The sequence below is a fragment of the Fragaria vesca genome, linkage group LG5 (assembly GCF_000184155.1).
Source record: "Fragaria vesca subsp. vesca linkage group LG5, FraVesHawaii_1.0, whole genome shotgun sequence".
Taxonomy (NCBI): Eukaryota; Viridiplantae; Streptophyta; class Magnoliopsida; order Rosales; family Rosaceae; genus Fragaria; species Fragaria vesca.
In genome coordinates this window covers 15,047,644-15,071,883 of record NC_020495.1, presented here as the reverse complement: position 1 = coordinate 15,071,883, position 24,240 = coordinate 15,047,644, and the positions used below count along the sequence as shown (strand labels likewise).

The window sequence follows — 24,240 nt, the reverse complement described above, 5'->3', positions numbered from 1 at the left end:
TCCGTTACCGTACCGTACCGACCGACCGACGTCTCTACTACTCTCTCTCTCTCTCTCTCTCTCTCTCTCTCTCTCTCTCAAACAAACCCTAGAATACCGAATTCCCTCTCCTCTCTTTCTCTCTCTACAAATCAATGGCGTCGTTCGCTGAAGCTCCTCCCGGAGATGCCAAGGTCGGAGAGAAGATCTTCAGGACCAAGTGCGCTCAGTGCCACACCGTCGACAAAGGCGCCGGCCACAAGCAGGGTATACCTTTCTCTCTCTCTCTTCTCCGATTTGCGTTTGTTATTTGATTTCATTAGGGTGTGATCTTACGGATCTGAGTTTTTTTTTTTTTTCTTTCTGATCGTTGATTCTTGTTGCGATTGTTTCTTCTCGTGTGTTCGTTTGATTTAGATCTGATCGATGATTTTTTGGAATTTTGATTCAATTTGACTCTGGTGATTTCTGGATTTTAGGCGTTCTTGTTTGATAATTTCGTTATTTATGCTTTGATTTTCTTTTTATGAAGATACAATTGAAATTGAGGAAGTAGTTGAGAAAAATTAGATTGTGGATTTTTTATTTTTTTATTTTTTAATCTTTGTGTTTAAGTAAACTTTATCTTATGGAGTAATTTTATGTTCATGGTGTTATTTATTTATTTTGATTGTGAAACGCAGTCTTGGTAGTATCAATAATGCTCTCGAGGTTTATTAGAAACTATACATTATGTGGGTTTTTGATGTTTTCTATAGTTTTTGTGAAATTTTGTTGGACTGTTCTGATGGAGCTTGCCAGTGTCGAATACTTGATTGCATTATATTGTATAGGTTTCAATTCTTTGGATGTGTATTGGTTTTGTACTTCGTTATAAGAATGTTATGTTTCGGTGCGGTAATAGTAACATACAAACAGATGATTTTTCTTGCACTTTTCAGCTGGTTACTTGTTTGGTCTTGTGCTTGTTATCTGTTGAATTTGTCTTTCTGCTTGCTAATGATAATAATTGTTGAATTCAGGACCCAATTTGAATGGCCTGTTTGGGAGGCAGTCTGGAACAACACCTGGGTACTCTTACTCCGCTGCTAACAAGAACATGGCTGTGCAGTGGGAGGAGAAGACATTGTATGACTATTTGCTGAATCCCAAGAAGGTACAAGTCTCTAGTTCTACCATTTTGTTGCTCATTCCTTAGCAATTATGTGTCTAGGTTAATCTCAATTGTATAGTTACGGCTAGATGTATGTGATTAGTGATTGCACATATATCAACCCTACATGTGTTGGATTGTATATAGGATTCTTGCACAGTTTGTGTGAGCTTTCACATTATGCATAGACTTATACCTATGATGTCAAAATGTGTGAAATCTATGAAGGCTGAAGATTACTGATCATATTATGCATGTATATTTCGCTATCTTCCTCCCATTTAATATCTAATGACGGTAAAAGGACTGGAGACGACAATAAATAATTTCATTTTTTGGAGATTTTGTCACTACTGTTCACATGTTCTTTTAACTGTGGCCATTCATAAAAGGTTTCATGAGCTTTGTTGGTATCAAGACCTTATATTATTACTTTGTCTGATTTGTTGCTATAAGATTTCCAGTGTAGTTCTATTTTTATCTTCTCCTGATATCTGTTTAAATTAATTTTGCAGTACATTCCTGGAACCAAGATGGTCTTCCCTGGATTGAAGAAGCCACAGGACCGTGCTGACCTCATTGCCTATTTGAAGCAATCAACTGCATAGGCTGCCTTTGTCAACTTCTCACATTTTGCAGTCATTGGAGGTTTATACAAACGGATGGGTACTATTTTTTGTTGCCAATAAATTAGGCCATCTAGGTCTGCAATTCTTGTTTGCATATCGAGCTTGCTTTTGCTTTTCTAGGAAAGAGGTTGCTGTAATTGGCAGCACAACATTCAAATTCAGTTAGCTGTTGTGACTAGATTTCTTGAAGTTGGTGAAGTACCATCAACTAATGATATAAAAATTCATTGCAACATTTTCTATATATTTCTGTGATGCAATCCGGCACATCCATGGTTCCCAAATTTGATTTCATGCGTCTATTCTTTTGGTCAATGTAATGTTAAAAATCAGTTTGCACTTAAATGGCGACATTCATTAGTCAATTTTTCTGCTCAATCTGGTGGCTTCTGACACTACTGGGATTGGCTCTCTGGGGCCGATCATTATGTTTAAGAAGAAAATGCCATTAATGTTAACGAAATAAGAAAAGATCATTATGTTTAAGAAGAAAATGTCATTAATGTTAAAGAAAAAGAAAATGTATGATGAAGCTACCCACATTAGGGTGGTCACGCTCATCAGACAATTTATTCCCTTATATGAGCAAAAAGTGATGGTGAAGCCAAGATCATTAGGGTGGTCACTGGTCACGAAGCATACCATTACTAGTAGAAGGCTTGCAGTAGAGCCGATGGACTGGAGAAAACAAAACATAACGTTAATATCTAGTGTTTCAGTCATCTTCGAATATGAAGAACCATTCGCTCATTCTTGGCTAGAAATTTCATTATTCATAAATACACTATTCATGTTCACTGTGCTTTAGTGTTATTGCTGTTATACATAGGGTGACTATTATCATTTCGTCACACTTCCAGAAGACAAGATACGGGTAATCCCAAGAATGTATATCATCTATGTCAATATCCGAGGAAACAGCCCTATTCGTTTTTCTGGATTTCTGATTCAAGGTGTGGGCTGGGATGGCCGACGAAGTCCTGGAATCTGCAACACATTGTACCATATCAATAATGATGTTAAAAGGTACATGGGGTAGGGAATGTATTTGATCAATAGCAGTAAATGTAAAACCTACAAACAACTCCTTATTCGACTTCTTAAAATACGTGCTGCGAGGAACATTTAACTTTCATTACCAATTGACAATAACATGTCCCATTTGAAGTTGCCTATCTTAAGTAACTTTTAGACTGAAAGTGAGCTCAACCTTTCAGTCTCTTCATTGTACCAAAAAGAAAGGAAAAAAAAAGAAAAAGGATCTAGTTCATGCTACAAAACAACCGCAGAACTCATTTCACCGGGAAAGTTTGGTACTAGTTCATATTAACTTACAGAAAATTAGACTTCACCAACACATTAATGAGCAATGGGTAGTTCATATCAAAGGAAAAAGTTTAGTTTAATTTTAATACGACAATCACCTTAAGAACAAACCTACATGTTCGATTCTTTCACCATTTTCAGAGGTCAGATCAAAATATAAAGAGTATACACACTTGTCTACTGGAGCATCCAAAACCGTATTATTGTTGTGACAAACATGGCAAAACAAAAAGAGCATATTCAAGGTATAATGATTTAGCTTTCAAAACACAAGGGAAAATGCAAACCGAAAGTATCACAGATTGCAACAAATCTCCTGAAATTAACAGGATATGAAATTGTAACAACTAACCTCAACTCCATGTGGGCCTATACGGTTACGAGATATGAAATTTATTATTAGTGATGCAAATTCATCAGGTACATCTTCCTGCAAAGAATTGTGATATCATAATTGTTATCTTCTAGATTAAGGAAAATTAACAAAACATTTCCATTGAAGATAGGACAAATGACTTACTTGTATGGCATGCCCAGTATGTCTGACAACAACCATTTGGAACTTGCCTTGCATTTGACCAATTGTCAGAGTTCTGTTACATAACATAAGACATTCTCAAAATATGAACATCCTCTCAAAATATGAACATCGAACAATTTCTGCTTTTCAAATCAACAGTTCAGGATACTGTCTGCTGCCAGTTATAATTTAGGGTTTTTAACCCAAAAGAAATCCTATATGGAGTCCCGACAAGATATTAGTGCTAATAGACTATCACAAACCTAAAAACCACTCAACGAAACTGTAAGCAGAAGCACTGAATCCAGGATTAATGATTCATTGGCCCAAATGAATAACCAATAATGTTTATATCACTAACTAAATGCACCCAAGGAATGCAGGGTCCAGAGTTGGACTTATCAACACGGTCAGACATCCTTCCTTTATGGAGGTCTCCTCCTATTTCCTCATGCATCAAACATTTATGACCCATTGTGGGACCTAAATCCATATCCTAAACTGCTATCCATGTCATGAATCATAATCTGTCAATTGGGCAGCCTATGCAAACTGCTAGAGTTTGGGTGACCTATAACATCGGCATCTAATGAACATTTCAAAATAGACACCCATATCATTCAAGGCAAATGAAATAGCAATGACCTGTCAAGTCGGTCTGTTCCAGCTAAAAGCAGGAGCTTTGGAACAGGAGATGATAGAAACTTTTCAGAAAGGCCTTCATACCTGCAGTTAAAGAACTGTATTTAGTCATCTGAGGAGACAATACTATATGGACACAGAAGCTAGCCCAAAGAAAGAAAGAAAAAGTAAAATTTATCACGCCATATCTAAAGCATGGGTGTCAAAATTTCTCTTGCTCCATAATTACCAAATAGGTATAAGCTAGATTTTTGAAGTTAAAATGATGTCATTTACTTAGACGAGCTCGAATCAACAGTGAATCTAATACTCTAGGAGCAGGTTGTACTCAACATGCAAGCTAGGCTACATTTCTGGAGGCAACAAGCAAAAATTTAACGAAAAGACCGCACAAATGCAGAATAAATGGCCCAAATCATAATGGAACACAATTCTGGATGAGTTTCATTTCAGTTGATTCACCCCTAACTACGATGCAATTTAAGGCCCACACCTATCTGTGCATACGTTTGATTCTTGTCTCTAGGTTTGAGTGGTGTAAGTGTGTAACTTCCTTGGCAACTATTAAGAAAACTCAAGGCAACCATAAGGCCCAAATTGAACACTTGGGCATTTCTACATATTAACTCCTTCTGCATCACAATTCTTCTCTTGGACTGATGTATCAAAGATTTTAAATAATATTATTGACAAGAAAATATAAACATACCAGCTTTTCCAATATTGTTCTGTTTCCTCGAGTCGTGCTTTGTAAATGTAACTGCAGAACAATAAAAAAATTGTGCCTGTTAATGTTGAGTAAGATGAAAAAAAGAAGAAGCCATCCTTAAGGCAAGACAACAACCAACCATGGAGTGGAGAAAACTATAACAATTGTTTTTATAGTTATTGCAGAACAGTGTATAGAAAAGAGAAGTACTCACCATTTCTTTGAATCATCATACTTTAATGTGGTAGGTACTGATACACGGGCAGACTCAATGTTTCTTAAGGAGCCTCCCTTTACAGTCGATTCTATCTGCAGCAAGATAAATATTACAGTTCAGAAAAATCAGACTCCATGGGAACCAATTGTCTTTTCACATTTAAGACTTGGTGCTATAGGATGCCACTTTTCTGTACTCCTTAACAGACCATTTGGTAGTTTTGCAAGGAATGTGGAAATCCATCAGAATACTTTCCCACACACACTTGTCCTATCTTCTATATCTTGAAAAACATTAAGGTATCTGATTATTTTAATTTCTTTTGTTGTTCTCATATGACATCCTAATTGTGATGCAAGCAAATTAGTTCATCAAGTCAATCATGTTGCTGCCAATAAAAAAAATAGTACTTAAGGAAGAAGATCATAAAGAAACTACAGGTACCGCTTTTTCAATGCTTGAAAAATGATGTGTTCGGCCTGATAGAATTTTTTGCATATGTATCAACGAAGCCATAGCTGTTCCCTGATTATTTACAATAGAAAGTGAGTTCTGACTGATACAGTGCCACAGAAAACAAAAATGGAAAAAATTATGCACAGTCATCAAACCTCTACAACATCTACAACAACCAGCCCAGCCAAGCTAGGCAGTGCTTTTTTTGCTGCAACATGCACAGCAACTGATCCTCCCATACTGTATAATAGTGAAATAAGTCAATAATGGTTTTAGTGCAAAAGACTATGGGAGTAGATTCTTTTTTTTTTTCCTTGTACATAAAGCTCAAGACAAATACAATCATGTAGATTTCAGTCACCAGTAATATGGAATCGTCTATCCCTACTACAGCTGATAGCCTGTGTTGATTAATAAGATAGTAGTTAGCTAGTATATTTCCATGTTTTTAAACTCAAGAGTCTATCCCTACAACAGCTAATATATTTCCATGTTTTTATCACAGTGCTTCATTTGACAAAAAAAAAAAAAGATTTTTAGGTACCCACACATGATCGCTGAGCTTCTGTGAAACCCTTGATACTGTGAGGAAACTCTTTTTTCTAGATCCTCTATCAAACATGATATGCTATGAGAACTTCGACAACAATTAAAATATAGAAAAAGAGAAGCACCTGTGTCCAACAAGCACAATTGCAGGAGGCGAATCTCCATACATTGCTTTCAGAACAGCCTGAACATCATTGCACATGGTCTGCAGATGGAGAAAAAAAATTAGCTAAGCGGATATCATGATAGATTACCCTAGTTATATAAGATTATTATCTAAGAAATCTAACTATCATGAGGTGGAGCAATCTTCTTTTCACAGTAGCCGTACCTCGATAGATAGATCAGTCTCATTTTCTGTCATCGTCTTTCCATGTCCTCTCAAGTCCATGGCAACTACTCGAGCCTTCTCCTTGATTTGACTTGCTGACAAGGCAAATGAAAGCCTGGGAAAACAAATCACGTAAAGCATAGCATACCAACTTGGAAATTTCCAAGAATAAAAAGAGAAGAAAATCACATTCTGCAGAAAGGAGACAATGACAGTGCCAGTAACAATGAAAGTTCTAAACAGTTGGATCAAAGATATTATACACACTTGATGAAAAAACAGGACAATTTAACATAAAACTAAAGTACAATTCATCTACCCAAACTAAAGTACGACACCACCACTGCTGTATCTCTATAAGCAGATAATTACTTTAAGATAGAAAATAAGTAGAGTAAAGAACAAACTTAAGCTTCTCTTCATACTAATTAAGAATTAAACTACGGAAGAAATAAGCTGCATTCAATCAATAATGACCACTCAAACTGAGCTCTCCGTAAAACCATCCATGTACTTGTACAGTACCTAACATATACAATCCAAAATCACACAATATAAGCACCCTGCTACACCAACACAAGGACACTCATTAAACTAGATTCATCTATGTGCTTATATGTACACCAAATGCACAGATTGTACTGCGTCGTCGTGTTATAAAACCATAGTTGCACAGCCAATGGATACTGGTGCGCTACGTAAACTAAAACCCCGAACCAAATGCAAGACATTTCAGCTCAAACTGAACAAAACACACCTAAAAGACTAAAAATTTAAACATACCCAGAGTAGCCACCTCCATGAAGGCAAAAGACAACCGGACCCTCGGTTCCTGCCATATACACATGAAACACCTGAAATGGTAAAACGGTAAATTCACACATAAGAAAAAGGGATTGTTAAGAAAGCAGAAAGCTTGCGAGAATTGAACTCACGTCGTCGGAGCCCGGAATGGAGATGTCGTCTTCTGTGTCGAAATAGGGCTTCCAATCTAAAGCGGCGAACTTCTGGGAGCTACTCCTGCAAACAACAACAACAGCATTTGGGGAATGTGAAGATTTGAGATTAGAAGAGTTGAGTTGAGAGGTGAAGGTGAGACTGACTGAGTAGCGGGGCGATCGGGGCGGGCGGCGAAGGCGGAGAGAGGGCGGGGTTGGGGTGGTGGTAGGTTGGATTCGGGTGCGTCTTCAGGAAGCGGAGTGAGGTTTGAAGAAGAATCCATGGCCGATGATCTGAGCAGAGAGAGGAAAGTAAAACCAAACACAATTTCAAACTGAAGAAAATGAAGAACGAGAGAAATAAATAGGTCGACGCTTTGGTCACTATTTAAAATATATATATATATACAACCCCCTTCCATCGAGGGATCCTTATTTTTAGCCACTTTCTAGGGATAGGGCATTACACCACTTCCTAATTGAATTTTTATATCTCCACCGTTCATATCTTAGGTCTATATGAGTAGATCACCTATACAAAATTTCATATGATTTGGTGATCGTTAAGACTTTCAAAAGTTTGATTTAGTTTTAATGATTTTGAACGGTCCAGCTTATGTCAAACTAAAACCGTTAAAGGTCATTAAAACTAAATTGAACTTTTGAAAGCCTTAACGATCACCAAATCATATGAAATTTTGTAGAGGTGATCTACTCATATAGACCTAAGATATGAACGGTGAAGATGTAAAATTATAATCGGGAAATTGGTGTAATGCCCTATCCCTATAAATGGCTTAAAATAGGGATCCCTCATTGGAAGGGCCCTGTATATATATATATATATATTTTCTTGAGATAAGAAACTAAAAAAATAATAATATGAAACTAAATTTTACACACGCCATTTTACGATCGACATTCTACATTCTACATTCTACGTAAGTATCATTAGTAAACAAAGAAGTAGTGTGTAGATTGTACTATGAAAAGTTTAAATTTCATTTCCATTAAAAAAAATTATCACACACTTTTGTGTTAGAACACACATTATACATGATTTGTCTTTACTTATGGATTTTCATAACGCAACCTAATGAAATGAAGTAATGAAGGACTAATGATAGCAACAATCAAAATTAGATTTAGGTTCAACCACAAGCACACCCTGTTTTTTCACTTGAATAGAAGATGTTAAAAAACCAATTACACACATTTAAAGAAAAAAACACAATGTTATAATTCGTTGCTTATAATTTATTTTTCTGATAGTATTATGATAGACACAGACTTTAATCCCTCGGCGCATGAGAAATGTTCTACCAACATTGAAGCATAGTATTTATCCACTTTAATAGCTTTAAGGCACAAACCTATGTTGAGGAACACACTAAATTAGGCTAGAACCATCATGCCACTTACCACTTTTGCTACTTCTGTTGAAGCAATTAGAAGAATCAAGTGTTGGGTGACCAGAGTAAGTGCACGTTTGGGCTTTAGCATCAAAAAACACATTTGATACTCAAGACTGCATTACACCTTCTTGTTTTTTAGGATTGTCCTGGACTCATGTAGAGTGCCTTAAGTTGTACTAATCTTAATTCATGCTTGGTGTTGGATGAGATTAGAGGGTAGTTTACTTGGTTTATAATTTAAAAGGATGGTGTTATCTAAAGATGACATATTTGACTCACAATAACAAAATCTAAAGAGGCCAAAATAAAAACAAGATTCTACATAAACTCATTTATTTTTGTACTCAGTAACATCAAACACAGTATTAACTAAACTAGACTCCTTATTTAATATTGTCTCATTTAATGCCAACAAACAAACATGAAACATGCGTGTTTAAATATTGTCCGGCTCGTAATTATTTGTTTATTTTTTATTTTTTAAATAAGAAGAAAAATGATACTTTTACCTTTTACTTTTTAAAAAGCCATAGGGACTGGACAGGTTCGAAATCAAAACCCAGAACAAAGATACAGTCCCGCTTAGTTTTCTCCAGTCACATCTCCAACAACCGATCATCTTTCAGAAAATGCAACCCTCACCGGAATCAACCCCGGACTTCAAACTCGGCCAGCGAGTCCACTCCGCCGGCGACCCCCGCCGCATCGGCACAGTGAGGTACTTGGGCCCCGTGGAAGGCTACTCGGGCACATGGGTCGGAGTCGATTGGGACAACAGAGACGGCAAGCATGATGGGTCCGTCAATGGGATCAACTACTTCCAAGCAACCTCCCAAACATCCGCCTCCTTTGTTCGGCTCCACAATCTCAGCTCCGGGATCTCGTTCCTGCAAGCTCTCGAGCTCAGATATCGAGGCCAAACCACCCAAGAAGAAGAGGGTTTGTCTCATCACTCCTTTTGCTTTCGGCGAGTTTTCGAAGTTTTAGTCTTGATGATTTGTGTTGGGCATTGTGTTTTGTAGATGAAATGTATGTGCTTTCGGCGAGCAACAAGCGTGTGAGTGTGGAACTTGTTGGTAAAGAGAAGATTCAAGACAAGCTGAGCTGCTTTGAAGAGTTGACGAGTGCTTCGACGTCTTATTTGGGTGTTAGCTCTCCTGGAAACCCATGTGAAATCGGTGCTGTTGTGCCGAGTAAGTTTGATTGAACATAAATGCAGTACTTTGTCTGATAACAAGTACAAGTCTTGATAACTAAGTGCTGACCTTTGTTATTTTATGTTTAATTCCTCGTGATATTGGAACAATGAGTTTGTTTCTGGTTGAGATCATGTTTTTTTCGACACATATATGCATTATATTGAATTTGTATCTAAGTTACATTTGCTAGAGTGTTGAAACAACCAAGTACCATTTCCAGTTGCCATCTGTTTTTCAGTTCTTCATTCTAGTCCCATTTTCATGACTAATGAGTAGTTCTCTTTGAATATGGCTTGAAAAGGGTTGTCTGCGTGTTATGCATTCAAATCTACCCTAATAAATCTATATATGATTTTCTGTATGTACATTGGTATAAAAAATTTGTATAATTTCCCTTAAAGTACACAAAAAAGGTAGGCAGCCAACTGGTCACATATCTATTGGCCTATTGGCAGTTATCATCTTGTTCTTGTTCTCGCTTCAGCTTGAAGTGATCAGTAGACTGCATCTTTTCCTGGTGCTTTGACATGTGCCTTTGTTGCTGTCTACTTTGTATATCCAGCCACATTAGTTGTTTAATTTGGAGTTTTTTCTGCTATTAGTTGTTTACTTTGTTGATGTTTGATTGCAGATCTGAAGGAGCTTGACTTGACTGGAAATCTGATTTCAGAGTGGAAGGTATATGTACCTTTTATTTTCCTTCTCTTTTCATCTGTAACAAAGAAAACAGTTTTAGTGTGTCAAAGACATTAGATTTGTAGTATTTATTGGAACTTGAATGGTTAAGTTTAATGATTTTGATACCCAATCTCATATTATGTACCCATTTTACTACTTAGCCACTCAGACGGAAATCTAGTTTACCATTCAAATTTAATGTAGCTGAATAGTAATGCTTTCAAAATTTGATATATTTGAGTGGAAGATATTAGAGTTTGTGGTTTGATTGTACATACTTCTTAACAGTTCTGTTTCTAACTTGCTTTGGGGCTGAGCTTTACTGTTTTTGGGTTTATTCTTGCTTGCAGGACGTTGGCACGATCTGTGAACAGCTGCCTGATCTTGTTGCCCTCAATTTATCTTACAATTTAATGTCACATGATATTGTTGGGTTGCCGCCATTGACAAGCATCCGTATTTTAGTATTAAACAATGTTGGCATAAATTGGACACAGGTGGCCATTCCTTACTGTTGTGCTATTTTCCTATCTTCTATCTTTTATATCTCTTTACAGTTTACTTTTTCTGTATCCAATTGCTAATTATTGTCAGTTTGATGTGGCAGGTAGAAGTACTCAAACATTCATTACCAGCAATTGAAGAACTACATCTTATGGCGAATAATATAAGCACAATTAAGGTAAAATCTAGTAAAGTTTTTTAAGCTAGTGGTATATCCACATTAAATAGCTTGATCCAAAGTCATATAGATGAAAAAGGTTCAGTACTTGCATATTTGATTCTGTTGTTATCTCAAAGAAAGTTGTTATATTAGGTTTTTATTAGTCGATATATATGAGCTGTCTATACAACAATACATATCCAATTATGTATAATGTTTATGTATGTGGAGAGCCCTTTCCACCTGCATAACATGTGAAGTTGTAATGCCATTGCTTTGTTGATGTCACCTAGCGAGCAGCATGATCAATGACATTGTGGATCATCAACTTGTTTTATTCTCTTGTATCTGTATAAGCGTAAGTTAATATAACATGGAGTATCACACAGTCATAGCAAGCTGTAAATGCATGAAATGTGAAAATAATATGCTTTTCATAAAGTAAAGAAAATGTTTGAATGTAACACAAGCATAGGCCTTAGGGTCTGTAAAATATGAAAGTCACAATACACTTTTGAACACCTTCATCAAATAGAAGTACCTGCATTAAGCAAACATGGTAAATGGGTTAGTAGGTTAACTTTTAAGTTCTCTAGAAGTAATGTTGGCACTAGTTTCAAATCTAGCTACTAGAAGTTTTTGGGTTTCCAATCTACGTTTTTTTCTTTTTAGATTTTGTTTTTCATTAGCTCCTTTTCTTTTGGTGTTTTTAAGATTTCAAATCACTTGCTGCATATTTACCGTAATAGTCTGTCTTTGTTGGTCTTGTTTCTTTTCCAGCCCATGTCTTCTTCAACAGTTCAGGGATTTGATAATTTGCGGCTACTGAATTTGGATGACAATTGTATATATGAATGGAATGAAATCTTGAAACTTTCACAGCTACCAAGGTTAGCAATCATATTGTTTTCTTTCCTCAGAACTAATTTCCTTGGAAAGAAGGGGGATTGAACGAATTTTAGGTTAATCCTGAAAAAGAAAAATGCAGAAGGCTACCTGGAAAACATATGGTTGAAATGTTTTATTTATAATCCTGAGAAAGTGGTTTCTACATGCAGCTTGGAGCAGCTGCATTTGAACAATAACAATTTGAACAATGTCTTTTATCCTGATGCTGGTGTCATGCTTGAACTGCTCAATGGTCATGAGTCACATGAAAAAGGCCACAAGCCATTTCAAAATTTGCGTTGCCTCCTTCTTGGTAACTTATCACAACTCTTCTATCGGGACTATTGCAACCTCTATTTGCTATCGTTATATTGACTTGTTGCTTCCTCGCTATGTACTCTAGGAGGCAATAACATTAAGGACCCTTCCTCTGTTGATGCGCTGAACTCATTCCCACAATTGGCGGTAAGGTTTAGTTACAAGAGCTAGCTTTTGTTCTGTGATATATATAAACTTGTTGGCTTCCAGTGCCTGCTGCAGTATCTGCAATATTTAATGAACCTGAGTCTATGTGTGTTCATTAATAAATTTAATATTAGCAACTGGTAGATCATGCATACATATAGATGGTTCAAAAATTTTCCTTGTCCCCTTCCTACTTTTTTCCTATCCATACACTAGATGCTCCAACAACCTGCATTTTTCATTAACGTATCAGTATTATTTTTATACTTGACACCCGTCTGTACTCTGCCACGTTAAGATCCTTCCCTCTGCTGCTCTTCAAACGCCGTTTAGTTTAATAAATCTAGTTGCACAACTAATTATCTCATTATTGTTCTGAAATCATAGTAAGATTCTTACAAATGATAGGTACAACACTACATACTCCCTTATATTGTGGGTGAACTATCTAGACTTTAGGAGTCGAACTTACGAGCTCCGTTTAACAAAGGGGGAGGTGGGGTCTTGCTGTGCCTGCTGCATGGGCCAATCTTTCAACTAAATTGATTAATTGCTATTTGTTTGAAAATTTCAAGCTGCATCACAACTTTCACACAATGTAGATCACCAAATCTATGTTATGGTAAAATTCCTCTCTCCTTGTTTTCCACTTTGAGTTTTCTTATTCTTCTTCCTTCTTTTTTGGGTGCAACAGGATGTCAGGCTTTCTGGAAACCCAGTGGCTGATCCAGGACAGGGTGGTACCCCTAGATTTGTTTTGGTTGCCCGCTTAGGAAAAGTTGAAATGTTGAATGGGAGTGAGGTAAATCATGGAGTTATATAAGGCAATAGCTTCCTTTTTATGTCTGATAAATTTAATTTAATAAGTCTGATGTAATTTTGTTTGACATAATTTCAGATTACTTCTCGTGAAAGAAAAGAGTCTGAGATTCGGTATGTCTTTTCCTTCCAGTGTCTGATGTTTACCACTGAAATGCACAATTGAATTTTTAAGGTTCTGGAGTTCTGTATTCATCTACAAATTACTTGATTTTTGTCAGTACCAGCTAGTCTCAGCCTCAGGTGTATGCCAATTTATTTGTATATTTAATGATGTCATAGCTTTGCTGAAACTGAACATCTTCCATGTGCATCAGAACATGTTTTTTTTTTAATTTTTTTTTATTGTGCTGTTTCTGTTGCACCCTGTCGCTTCAGTGGCACAATCTGGGCTTGCAGACATACAGTTTCAGTTAAAGAAAATAAAGTTTTCAGTATTGCATCACTATAATAGTAACCATGTTATCTCTCTTTGCATCAAGATTTAATTTGTATATATGGTTCAAGGTCTGAGCTCTCCCTTCAGTATTGCTCGAGGCTGATAAAAGATTTCTAAATCTTTTCTTTGGTTCAAACTTCAAAGCCATTTTCTGGTGTTCCTGGTGGCCCTTTCTTAAAAATTTTCTGCAATGGGTGTTAAAGATATGAACCTATTGCCATTTCAAAAGTTGACCTCCCTTTCTATACAGTTTCACTGCTTGACCCTGAGTAACAACATCCCTGCTTACTTTAGAATAGAACTTTGCGACTAAATTTCAAGTCAATTTCAACGTTTTGTTTTCTGATCTTATCAGATCGCACACTCACTGATTACAGCATTAATTAAAACTTGTTGTTTGCAAAAAGTCATGATGTCTTGGTAGTGTCCACGAAAGAGATAATTAAGGAATCTTAGTTAGTTTGGCTATGTGCACACAATGTACTCAAATATGAATCATTTTCTCAGAAGTGAAATTATTTATTCTGCAGGTATGTCCGGTTAGTTATGTCAAAGCACGGAAACATTCAAGAAATCAAGCTGCTCCACCCAAGGTCTCTTTTCTTTTTTGATTAACTCTTTATTTTGGCAAAAGGATGACAAAGGCCATACCATTTAACTTAACAAAAGAACTTTACTTGGTTTGTTTCTTCTTTTCTATTTAGTTCACTTGGATTACTTGTTGTGCAAGAGCATTATGCTTGCATTCTGAGTATTGATGGTTTAGATTCCAATGTCCTTGGAGATCCTGAATTCTACAGAAAGTTGAATTTTGATAATATCTGAATTGGTAGATGTATGTTGATAACTTAGTCATATGACCAAGGTGCTGCATGTTTAATCAAAATGTTGTTGTGGATAGCCTTAAGAGATGGAATATAAACATATAAGTTTACCTGACACAAACGAAAATGCACTGAACTACTGCAGCATGGTTGGGGTTTCTGATGGATAATACTGTTGATGGAAATGCTTACATAACTAAATAAGTCCTTTCTCTTTCTAATAAACCTATCCTTATTTACAGGTTTGCTGAGCTCAAGGCTCTTCATGGTATTGAGGATGAAAAGCCATTGGTAGGAGGAGCAGGCCCTCAGAAGATGGCTACAGGACTTCTATGTAGGAATTATAATTTTATTTGATTACAACTTATTCTCATCGACCTAAAAAAGAGTAAAAATTAATTAAAAATTATGCAGCTGTTACTCTGAAATGCGTGGGAGCATCTATGGGTGAAAAGCCCTCATTGGTGAAGAAACTCCCAGGCACCACAACGGTTAGTCTCTCTTTTCATCTCTCCTCTCCTTTCAAGAATTCTGAATGTTGAACATATCTTTAAAACCATAATATATTATTTTTGTAGGTTGGTAAGCTAAAAATTCTTTGTGAAAGCTTTTTCAAGCTGAAGTCTATGAAGTTGAAGTTGTTTCTTCAAGAAGAGGTTTGCCCTTTCTTATCACAGGATATATTATTTGTTATTGTCAATTCAAACAATGTGCATTAATTCTTGATGGGAATAGTCTGTCATTCCTACTACTTACTGTTGATAACTTCCACAGAAAAACTAGAAAGATGCTAATCTAGTTGAACATAGATAAGAAGCACTACAGGGAAAGAGAAAATCATATCAGAAGCGTGAGTAACTAAAACAGTGAAAACTTTGCATGCCCGCTCTATACTAACAAAAGAAAACTATTAGCTTGACATTCTTTAAACGCTCAAACTGACAACTTAACATTAACAAGCATTTGGAGGCTCAAATGAGAAAGCAAAGTAGTGGGGTATCTTGTGAAGGAGTTGGTGTACTTAGTAGAAGGAATGGAGGGTAAGGATACTGGCAAGCTGAAGATAACGGGGCATGAATTATTCCTTGGGAGGATAAGGTTACTTCAATGCCAATAAATACAGTTAAGAGAGCCAAGATTATTCATATCAAACTGTTGGTGCAATTGCAACTTCAGGTGAAATAACAGCTTTATCATCCCTGGATAGGTTCATGTCGTCCACATGTAGGAAAAAAAAATATATATGGAGAGAAGAGTTATAACAAAGAAAATGAGTAGAATCGTGATGGCTGCGATGAAAACCAAAATCATGGAGAATTTAACAAACCAAACCAAACCTCTGAGACAACAAAGGCTTGTCTTTTGTTTGTCACCTCCCAGGATTGTAGGAAAGACATCAGCAAGATGAATAGTGAAACTTCATCTGGTAAGTCCTCGTGCCACTCGTTCAAGAGGAGTGGCTAAGGTCTGAGGTGTGGCAAATGGGGGATGGGTTAAAGCTACTGCAATAGGGTATTGTTGCAGGGATGCAATTTTGCGAATGCAAACTTAAGCTGTGAACAATAAATTATTTGAGGGTTGTGATTCAGCACACAAAGCTCCATGAAGTTGGATATTGCAGGTTTGAATGTTTGATAAGGTATGAAAGACATGCCAGTCCTATTTCCACTGTTTTGACACTATATAAGCTCAAAAGTTGCTCTTCCATATTGATTGCTTGATCAGTCATAAGCTGTTGTACTACAATGATTGCTTAAAAGATAAATAATTAACTTTATCCTTTCAGGGTTCTCCTTTGCCGATGTTGCTCGATGATGAGATGGAGAGTTTGACGGACCTTGGGATTGGCAGTGAATCCACCATTCTTGTGGATGAAGAGAGTTGAGAGAATCCGAAGACTTTGGAACAATACTAATGCAGATTCAAAGGTGTATGTGAAAGTTATGACATCTTCCCTGATTTGCAACACTTTCCTTTTTGCATGTGCTGGGGTGATACGCAATATTGTACGCTTTTCACTGTTTATTTTCATTTATTTCGCGGTCTCCAGTATATATACTCTGACAAAAACAACTGAAATATCCACTATAGGTTTTCTGGTAGCATCAGCTAACAGGATCAGATTTTGGCATCTCCAAAAGCTAGATAGTTACTCCAATCAGACGTACTGCGACTTTCACTCCGAGACAACAAGGGTGGCTGGAAGAAGTGACATGCATTCATTTGCGTTCGGTCACTGATGTCATGACTTTGTAGTTCCTACTTTTACATCAGGATGTCTTGAACTTGCAAAGAAATAGGTCCAAATTATGTGGAGCACTTGTTGTTGAAGCACCACGCATTTGTAAAACTGTATCAAGGCTTTTGATTTCGGTGGCTTGATACCAAGTACCTAAGTTAGTTCCAGAAACCTTGCATAAACTCAGCTCCCTTTGTTTTTTTTTTTTTTTTTTGTGGCCGGAAATTTTGAAACATGGGAATAAGATAATTTGATGATAATACTATTTCCTAATTACCACAACCGTAATCTATCACCGATATGATCGCAGGCCAACCTTAAAATTTCTATTCTTTTGTATTTTGATGTTCCACATTCCGTCCCTAAGATTGCATGATGTGAAGTTTTGCGTTGTTGATGTTTTTTTTGGATGATTAGAACCAAAATTACAACGAAGAACCTTGTCAACATCCTAGGTTCCTAACTGGTCATTCAAATCAAAACACAGCATGAGAAACAAAAGCAAGAAAACAGAACACCACACTAAAGATTATGTTCCAAGTTTGCCAAAGCATCAGCTGTAAAATTTACCTCCCTCTAGACATGGTAAAAAACGCAATGATGAAAAGCAACCCGAATTTGAATATCTTGAACCAACATGCTAAACACCAAGGTGTTTGAATCTGATTATTGATACAATCTATCAGCCTTGTAATCACCTTCATGGATGAAGGCTGCATGAAGACATAGCTCACTAAATCACTAATTTACGTGTTTATTGATGTTAATACATTATTGAGTCAATTTACATGTAAATCACTAAATCGAACTAGTCTACTTGGATATGTGTGTGTCAAACTGTTGATTAGTTCTTCTTCTTTTTTTAAGGATTGTTACTTGATTACTTGTTGTATCGGTGTATTGATATTCGTATATAAATGTAGCAGTAGCACGCAACATTTGTATTGATGGACCGAGGTATTTGACTGTATACAGTTTAACTGTGCAGGTAACTTTTACCATTTTTACTAGGAAACTGGGGTTTAAGTGCTGCCCATTTCACACCAAAAACTTGGCTCACTCACTTGAGAAATGGCAGTTTCCTTCTCCCTCACTTCACTCTCCTCAAATCCTCCCAAACCCTCCTCTCCTCCAACAATGGCAACCCTAGCCTCCTTCTGCTCCATCTCCTCCAAAACCCTACCCAGATTCACCTTCAACCCCCTCTCCAAACCCTCCGCCCTAACCCTCCTCTCCAAGCCGCCCCTCACCCACCTCCGATCCCCTCCCCGCAACACAATCCGTTCTCTCTTCACCGGAATCGTCGAGGAGATGGGCCACGTCAAGCACCTCGGCCCCTCCTCCTCCGACTCCGGCGGTGGATTCGACATGAGAATCGCCGCCTCCACCGTCCTCGACGGCGTCCGCCTCGGCGACAGCATCGCCGTCAACGGCACCTGCCTGACGGTGACGGAGTTCGACGCGTCTCACTTCACCGTCGGCCTGGCGCCGGAGACGCTGCGGAAGACCTCGCTGGTGGAGCTGGAGCCTGGCTCGCCGGTGAACCTGGAGCGGGCGGTGCTGCCGACGAGCCGGATGGGCGGGCATTTCTTGCAGGGACACGTGGACGGCACCGGCGAGATAGTGGCGATGGTGCCGGAGGAGGATTCGCTGTGGATCAAGGTGAAGACGAGGAAGGAGATACTCAAGTATGTTGTGCCGAAAGGGTACATAGCTGTGGATGGGACTAGCTTGACTGTGGTGGATGTGTTTGATGATGAGGACTGCTTCAATTTCATGCTGGTGGCTTATACGCAGCAGAAGGTGGTCATTCCGCTCAAGAAGGTTGGCCAGAAGGTGAATTTGGAGGTTGATATACTCGGCAAGTATGTGGAGAGGCTTCTCACTAGCGGCTTTCTCGACTCCATCAAGTCCAAATAGGTACCCCTCGGATATGAATCTGTGTTTCGATTAAGAGTTATGATATTTGAGCATATCTACTAAATAGAAACATGATTTATCCCGAGGGCAATTGAAAATTGAAGGATTAGGGTGGTGTTTGATCCGGTAATGATCTCATGTGGAGTGAATTTTTACACTAATCACTCCACATTTCAATCCACTTCACACTTGCACTCCACTTTGAAGATTATTATACATAAGGGGAGTGGCAAGTGTGTGGTCTTTTAAGCGACATCTGATGAGGAAAGAATTAAATAAAGGTTCACTGATTTGCAGGTGGCTGTAGTGTTATAGTAAGTCACTTACACTTTTGTTTACTGTAATAGTAGTCAGTCTCTTCCTTGATCCTTTTCTTATGCTTCATTTATTACATATAGGTACCTGCTCATTTTTCATATAAGCCTATTAGGCCATTGATTCTGATTTCGTAGATTTCTGAGATGTGTTTGTGTACTCTCTGATGTGAATGTTTAAGGGATTTACTTAAGCAGGCAAGCCAATAGGTATCAATATATTTGTCATATATTTTTTATTTTTTACTGTTGAATAATACTTACATTTTTTTGGTTCCACCAATATCCAATATTCATGAGACGATTCGAAACCATGGTTGTATTCCCTGCAGTTGTAGACAAATACTTTAGAAGGCCAAACTCGTTTCTCCTGTGTGTGTGTGTGTGTGTGTGTGTCATCAGAAAGTGTGAGGGAGTGTTTTACTAATCTTCTACTAATTTTTTGACCATTTCGCTTCATGAGTTTCTGGTCTGACATTTTCTTTGTTTGAATAACAAATTAACAATGATGAGTTCATAAAGTAAAGAATGATCCGGTAGCGTTCTTATAAAAAAGATATTAATAATACGGATCATTATGCCATGGAGCTGGATGCTAAAAAAGATTAGTAGCTGATTCTAGATAGCTGTCATCATAGCTTCTGACTTAATATTCTGGACATTTGATGATTCCATAGTTCCCGCTCGAGATTTTCTAGTTTTGATCACCGGGGGATTTTCAATGCATTATTAACCTTGAAAATCTCATAGACTCTCTCTCTCTCTCTCTCTGTGTAATTATATATGTATGTATCATTGATTTTACTTGTTTCACTTTTTCGTATTTCTATCCTTCATTATGTTGTAACAATAATTATTTATTTTAGATTTCTGTCTAGTTGTTTTGCTCTAAATTTATGTATGCTCATTCTTCTTATTAGGTTTGACCTCTGTGTCAGTGATTCCAAGCATGGACAGTCATTAGTTTGGGTAATTTCAGAAGGTGAAAGCATCAGATGATTTGTCCATTCTTTATCCTCATTGAAATTCACGGAAAGACTAGTTGGAAACTTGTTTGTACATCCACATCCCCATAAAATGGTGCTATAGGGGGTAGACAATGCGTCGAGATTATTTCTCCTGATGTCACCACACCACACCGCTGGGCCTTTGGTAATTGCAAATCCTGAGTTTTTTTGTCCTTGTGAACTCTTTTTTAATGTAGAGGATGATATTCTGTTAATTAGTTGAAGTAATCACATTGCTCTTGTCAAGCATCTAGTTGCTGTCTTCGGTTGTAAGATCATCCTGCATTGGATTCAATCACTTTCTACCGTGGTAGAAGTTATAGGATCGGTTTTGGGGTGAGTTGAGTGATCTTGTTTGTGAAGAATGTCAGCTTAATGGGTTGTATAGTTCAATTTATCTTGTGCTCAGATTGTAATGTGTGTACAACTGGAAACCTTCATTGTTAGCTCCATCGGATATTGATCTAGTAAAATGAATAACAACTGATTTGTTTGAATGCTCTTGATCTGATCAGAAGATGGTAACAGAAAAAGAAATTATAATTTTTTGCCTTTTTGTTGTTGTTGTTGTTGGTTATACACCTTTGACTTTTTTTAAATGACTAATCATCAATGTGGTCTAGTAATTCTGTTTGGCTGGTTCTCTGACTGAAGAAAAAAAGACTGCTAGGCTGCTTCTCATAGACAAACTGAACTTTTAAACTTTAAAGGGTGAAATGGAAGAGGACTGAATTGTTCATGTAGTAGATTGTTCAGGTAGTATGGTAGACCTAGAAAATGTGGTGATAAGGTATGTGCTTACATGTTGCTAATACATATTACTAATGAACCTGCTAATATTTCATTTAAACACAATTCAAGTTATAGATTGGGAATTAGGGATGGCAATGGGTAAGGTAGGGTACGGGGATCAAAATACCGTACCCATAACCTTTTACATTTCTCATCTCTGTACCCATCCTCGTACCCGTAATTAGATAATGGGGATTCTCCATACCCATACCTTTTGGAGATTACGTTTCCATCCCGTACCCGTATCCGTTGACAATTATGTATTAAATTAATTTTTTTTAAAAATACGAAATACAATTATATAAAAGTATGAAATTGAAATCAAATACCAAAATAAATAAGTTTCATGCTTCAATCCAATAAAAATAAATACAAGTCTTGGTTAAAACAGAACAATACCGGTAAATTTCATTAAAAGAATAAAAATATATAATAAATAAGAAGGTCCATTAAATGTTTATTAAGAGAATCACAAATTTTTTTACATAAATATTTATTGATAAATTAAATATATATAATAAATTATATAATTATATATAATAATATTTTCATCCTTAATGGGTGGGGATGGAGACGAATATCAAAATATCATACCCGCCCCATACCAGATTTAAGAATCTGAATATTAGGGATCCCCATCCTCGTTACCCGTTTATACCCATATATCTTCCTCGTTAGGGTCGAATACCTGTGGGTACCCTACCCGCTGGGGATTATTGCCATCCCTATTGGGAATCTGATTAACTTTTGGGCTTCGTTTGGTTCACGGATTGTAAAGGTTGGGAAGCGAAAGTTGTTCATTTCCTTTGTTTGGCACACCTAAGGAAACACCCAAGGAAAGGAAAGACTTTACTGCAATAAGAGAAAATATATGGGAAATTAGAACCTCCCACATATCATGGGATTCAATTTCTCTCATACTTTCCCAACATTAATTGCATCTTTTAAACATTATTTTAATAGATATTATTACCAAATTATCCACAAAACTTTTAAATCTTAAATATTTTATATTTTAATACTAAGGTATAATTGGTAAAAAAATGTTAATTACTTTCTAGGAGTCCTTCTAATAAGGACCCTTAAGTTGATGACTAATTGAAGACTTTTCGGTTAATGGGTTAAAACAACCACTTTTCGATCACATTTTAGCATCTCGACCGTTCAATTTTTAGGTCTATATAAGTAGATCACTTATACAAACTTTCAACCAAATTGGTGATCGTTAAGGTAATGAACTAGATCAAATTAATAGACGAACCAAATCTAACAAACATGAACCGTTCAAGTTCATAATTGGTAAATCACATTTATGAACGCCTTAACGATTTTCAACATGACTGAAAATTTACAGATATGATCTACTCATAAATACATATAAACTGAATGGTCAAAATGTGGATATAAGATCGAAATATAAGATAAACCGAAAAGTCCTCAACTTAAGGGTTCCCCTTTTCTATCCATGCATAACCAAACATTGGAAAAGAAAGTAAAATATATTTCCTAGTTACTTTCTCGATGTTCTCAAACACCTCGTAGGGAAACTAGTGGGAAATTTACTTTCCCATGTTCATAGGAAAAACTAAGGAACCAATTTCTTTTCCATCAACCAAACGAGGCCTTAGAGCTCAAGGATGGGGAATTAGATTACCACAATAACACAGTTAAAAAAGCTATAGCATCTATCGTTTAAAGCTGCAATCCATGTGTACCCTGACGACTGAAAATGACATAAATATTAAGAATTTTCATGTCTGAAATGATAAGCTATTTGTATCCACCTAAATAGATGCACAAAAATGCCTATAACCTAACCTTAAAAGAATGTGAAAAGTAGTATGGGAAAGTTGAAATCGTTCCCGCGAGATATTGTGGTCTACTAACTAATCTCATACTCAAAATAAAACAAAACCGAAATTGTCCAGCTAGAAAGAGCTGCCCAGTACCATTTGTCATCCGTCTTCCTTTTGTGGGAGAACGTGAGTTCGATGAACTCACAATAGACTCATTGTTGTGTTTAAGTTATTTGTTTGATAAAAAAAAAGAAAAAAGATCTGACAAGCAGACGATTGTCAACAAATTTTGAAAATTTAGAAACACACCCATGCGAAAACAAATCAACTACTCGCTAGTTTTGAAAATGTGTTGGTGACGAAACTATTAAATTAAAACGAAGTAGTAACTTTTTTTTTTTTTTTTGAAAGTAATGAATATATATTGATTGATTAAGCATCATACATTTCAGAAAAAATTAATATCCCCACAGATGGAGATAGTACAAGGCTGAAAGCCAAACCATTAGATGCAATAAAAGCCTCCTTTGCTATGGCGTGGGCAACACCATTAGCAGATCTACCAACAAATCTAATCTGGGCATTAGATGCTAGACGAAGCAGCTCTCTTAAATCAATTCAAGATCTCAATATCATCTACATTTAATTTGAATAGTGCCACACAATTCAATGTCAAACAATTTAATATCAAACAATCCAATATCAAACAACTCAAGCAATAACCACACAATTCATACACAAGCACAATAAAAGAAAACACCCCATCAAACTCTACCTCGATTTGCACAGCACAAAGTCGAGCTCAAACTTCACTTCTCACACTTATGGATCACCAAAAACGTCTCCGGAACCTTAGACAGAAACGAATTGGAAAAGGTTGTCTCTCTCTCCACAACTTTCTCAAATCTTGTTCTGCCCCAAAACTCTCTCTACTTGTCTCTAGTTGTTTTGGTTGAAACCTAGCCGACTTTCGATCTTTGGCCGACGACTTTCGATCTTTGGCCGACTTCACAATTCTCCTCCTGTCACATCCCGACCCTTATATTTTTACCTTATTTACTAGCCTGATTATAATAAGAATTTTACCGTCTCCGTCATTGAGTTAATAGTTAATTGGTCCCTAGATGGGTTTCGGGGACGATTATGTGCGGAGGATTATTCGTATGAGGAAAATACGACGACGGTAAAAATAGTAAATTTTAGCTAGTAAAAGGTAATTTTTATTCGGGTATTATTTTTCGGGGTGTTTTATTTTTGTGGGAGTTGGGTATAAGGGGGAGTTGGACCGGTTGGAGAGGCCCAACCCTTTTCCCTCTCTTCTTTCCCGTTTTT

General features: G+C 36.9%; 4 protein-coding genes across 4 annotated transcripts; 3 read left to right on the top strand and 1 right to left on the bottom strand.

Annotated features, from left to right (window-relative positions):
* The first annotated feature begins 24 nt into the window (after positions 1–24).
* LOC101309931 (probable cytochrome c At4g10040-like) lies at positions 25–2,004 on the top strand. The gene is made up of 3 exons (XM_004299806.1): positions 25–246; positions 1,002–1,135; positions 1,648–2,004. Exons 1-3 carry the CDS (start codon positions 135–137, stop codon positions 1,738–1,740), a joined length of 339 nt encoding a protein of 112 aa, XP_004299854.1. The 5' UTR covers positions 25–134; the 3' UTR covers positions 1,741–2,004.
* Positions 2,005–2,516: 512 nt separating this feature from the next.
* On the bottom strand, positions 2,517–7,780 carry LOC101309637 (protein phosphatase methylesterase 1-like). The gene is made up of 13 exons (XM_004299805.1): positions 7,615–7,780; positions 7,447–7,531; positions 7,295–7,365; positions 6,512–6,626; positions 6,306–6,385; positions 5,787–5,871; positions 5,620–5,700; positions 5,173–5,267; positions 4,959–5,009; positions 4,253–4,333; positions 3,608–3,680; positions 3,440–3,517; positions 2,517–2,748 (listed from the first exon to the last, which is right to left on the bottom strand). The coding sequence occupies exons 1-13, from the start codon at positions 7,731–7,733 to the stop codon at positions 2,710–2,712; spliced, it is 1,053 nt and encodes a 350-aa protein (XP_004299853.1). The 5' UTR covers positions 7,734–7,780; the 3' UTR covers positions 2,517–2,709.
* Positions 7,781–9,493: 1,713 nt separating this feature from the next.
* On the top strand, positions 9,494–17,068 carry LOC101309349 (tubulin-specific chaperone E-like). The gene is made up of 15 exons (XM_004299804.1): positions 9,494–9,803; positions 9,887–10,057; positions 10,695–10,741; positions 11,092–11,238; positions 11,349–11,423; positions 12,186–12,295; positions 12,464–12,606; positions 12,697–12,758; positions 13,453–13,560; positions 13,657–13,691; positions 14,547–14,609; positions 15,083–15,174; positions 15,255–15,331; positions 15,419–15,496; positions 16,627–17,068. Exons 1-15 carry the CDS (start codon positions 9,494–9,496, stop codon positions 16,723–16,725), a joined length of 1,617 nt encoding a protein of 538 aa, XP_004299852.1. The 3' UTR covers positions 16,726–17,068.
* Positions 17,069–18,150: 1,082 nt separating this feature from the next.
* Positions 18,151–20,815, top strand: LOC101292712 (riboflavin synthase-like). Its single transcript, XM_004301399.1, has 2 exons — positions 18,151–18,999; positions 20,234–20,815. The coding sequence occupies exon 1, from the start codon at positions 18,151–18,153 to the stop codon at positions 18,997–18,999; it is 849 nt and encodes a 282-aa protein (XP_004301447.1). The 3' UTR covers positions 20,234–20,815.
* Positions 20,816–24,240: the final 3,425 nt, after the last annotated feature.

Excerpts from the sequence above, each read along its gene's own strand:
- LOC101309931 (XM_004299806.1), top strand. The coding sequence starts at position 135 with ATGGCGTCGTTCGCTGAAGCTCCTCCCGGAGATGCCAAGGTCGGAGAG. Across the intron at positions 247-1,001 it reads AGGCGCCGGCCACAAGCAGG|GACCCAATTTGAATGGCCTG; the intron begins GTATACCTTTCT and ends TGTTGAATTCAG. Across the intron at positions 1,136-1,647 it reads ATTTGCTGAATCCCAAGAAG|TACATTCCTGGAACCAAGAT; the intron begins GTACAAGTCTCT and ends TTAATTTTGCAG.
- LOC101309637 (XM_004299805.1), bottom strand. The coding sequence starts at position 7,733 with ATGGATTCTTCTTCAAACCTCACTCCGCTTCCTGAAGACGCACCCGAA. Across the intron at positions 6,627-7,294 it reads CATGGAGGTGGCTACTCTGG|GCTTTCATTTGCCTTGTCAG; the intron begins GTATGTTTAAAT and ends TTGTTTTCCCAG. Across the intron at positions 5,701-5,786 it reads TTGTTGTAGATGTTGTAGAG|GGAACAGCTATGGCTTCGTT; the intron begins GTTTGATGACTG and ends GTAAATAATCAG.
- LOC101309349 (XM_004299804.1), top strand. The coding sequence starts at position 9,494 with ATGCAACCCTCACCGGAATCAACCCCGGACTTCAAACTCGGCCAGCGA. Across the intron at positions 9,804-9,886 it reads AACCACCCAAGAAGAAGAGG|ATGAAATGTATGTGCTTTCG; the intron begins GTTTGTCTCATC and ends TGTGTTTTGTAG. Across the intron at positions 12,759-13,452 it reads ACTCATTCCCACAATTGGCG|GATGTCAGGCTTTCTGGAAA; the intron begins GTAAGGTTTAGT and ends TGGGTGCAACAG.
- LOC101292712 (XM_004301399.1), top strand. The coding sequence starts at position 18,151 with ATGGCAGTTTCCTTCTCCCTCACTTCACTCTCCTCAAATCCTCCCAAA.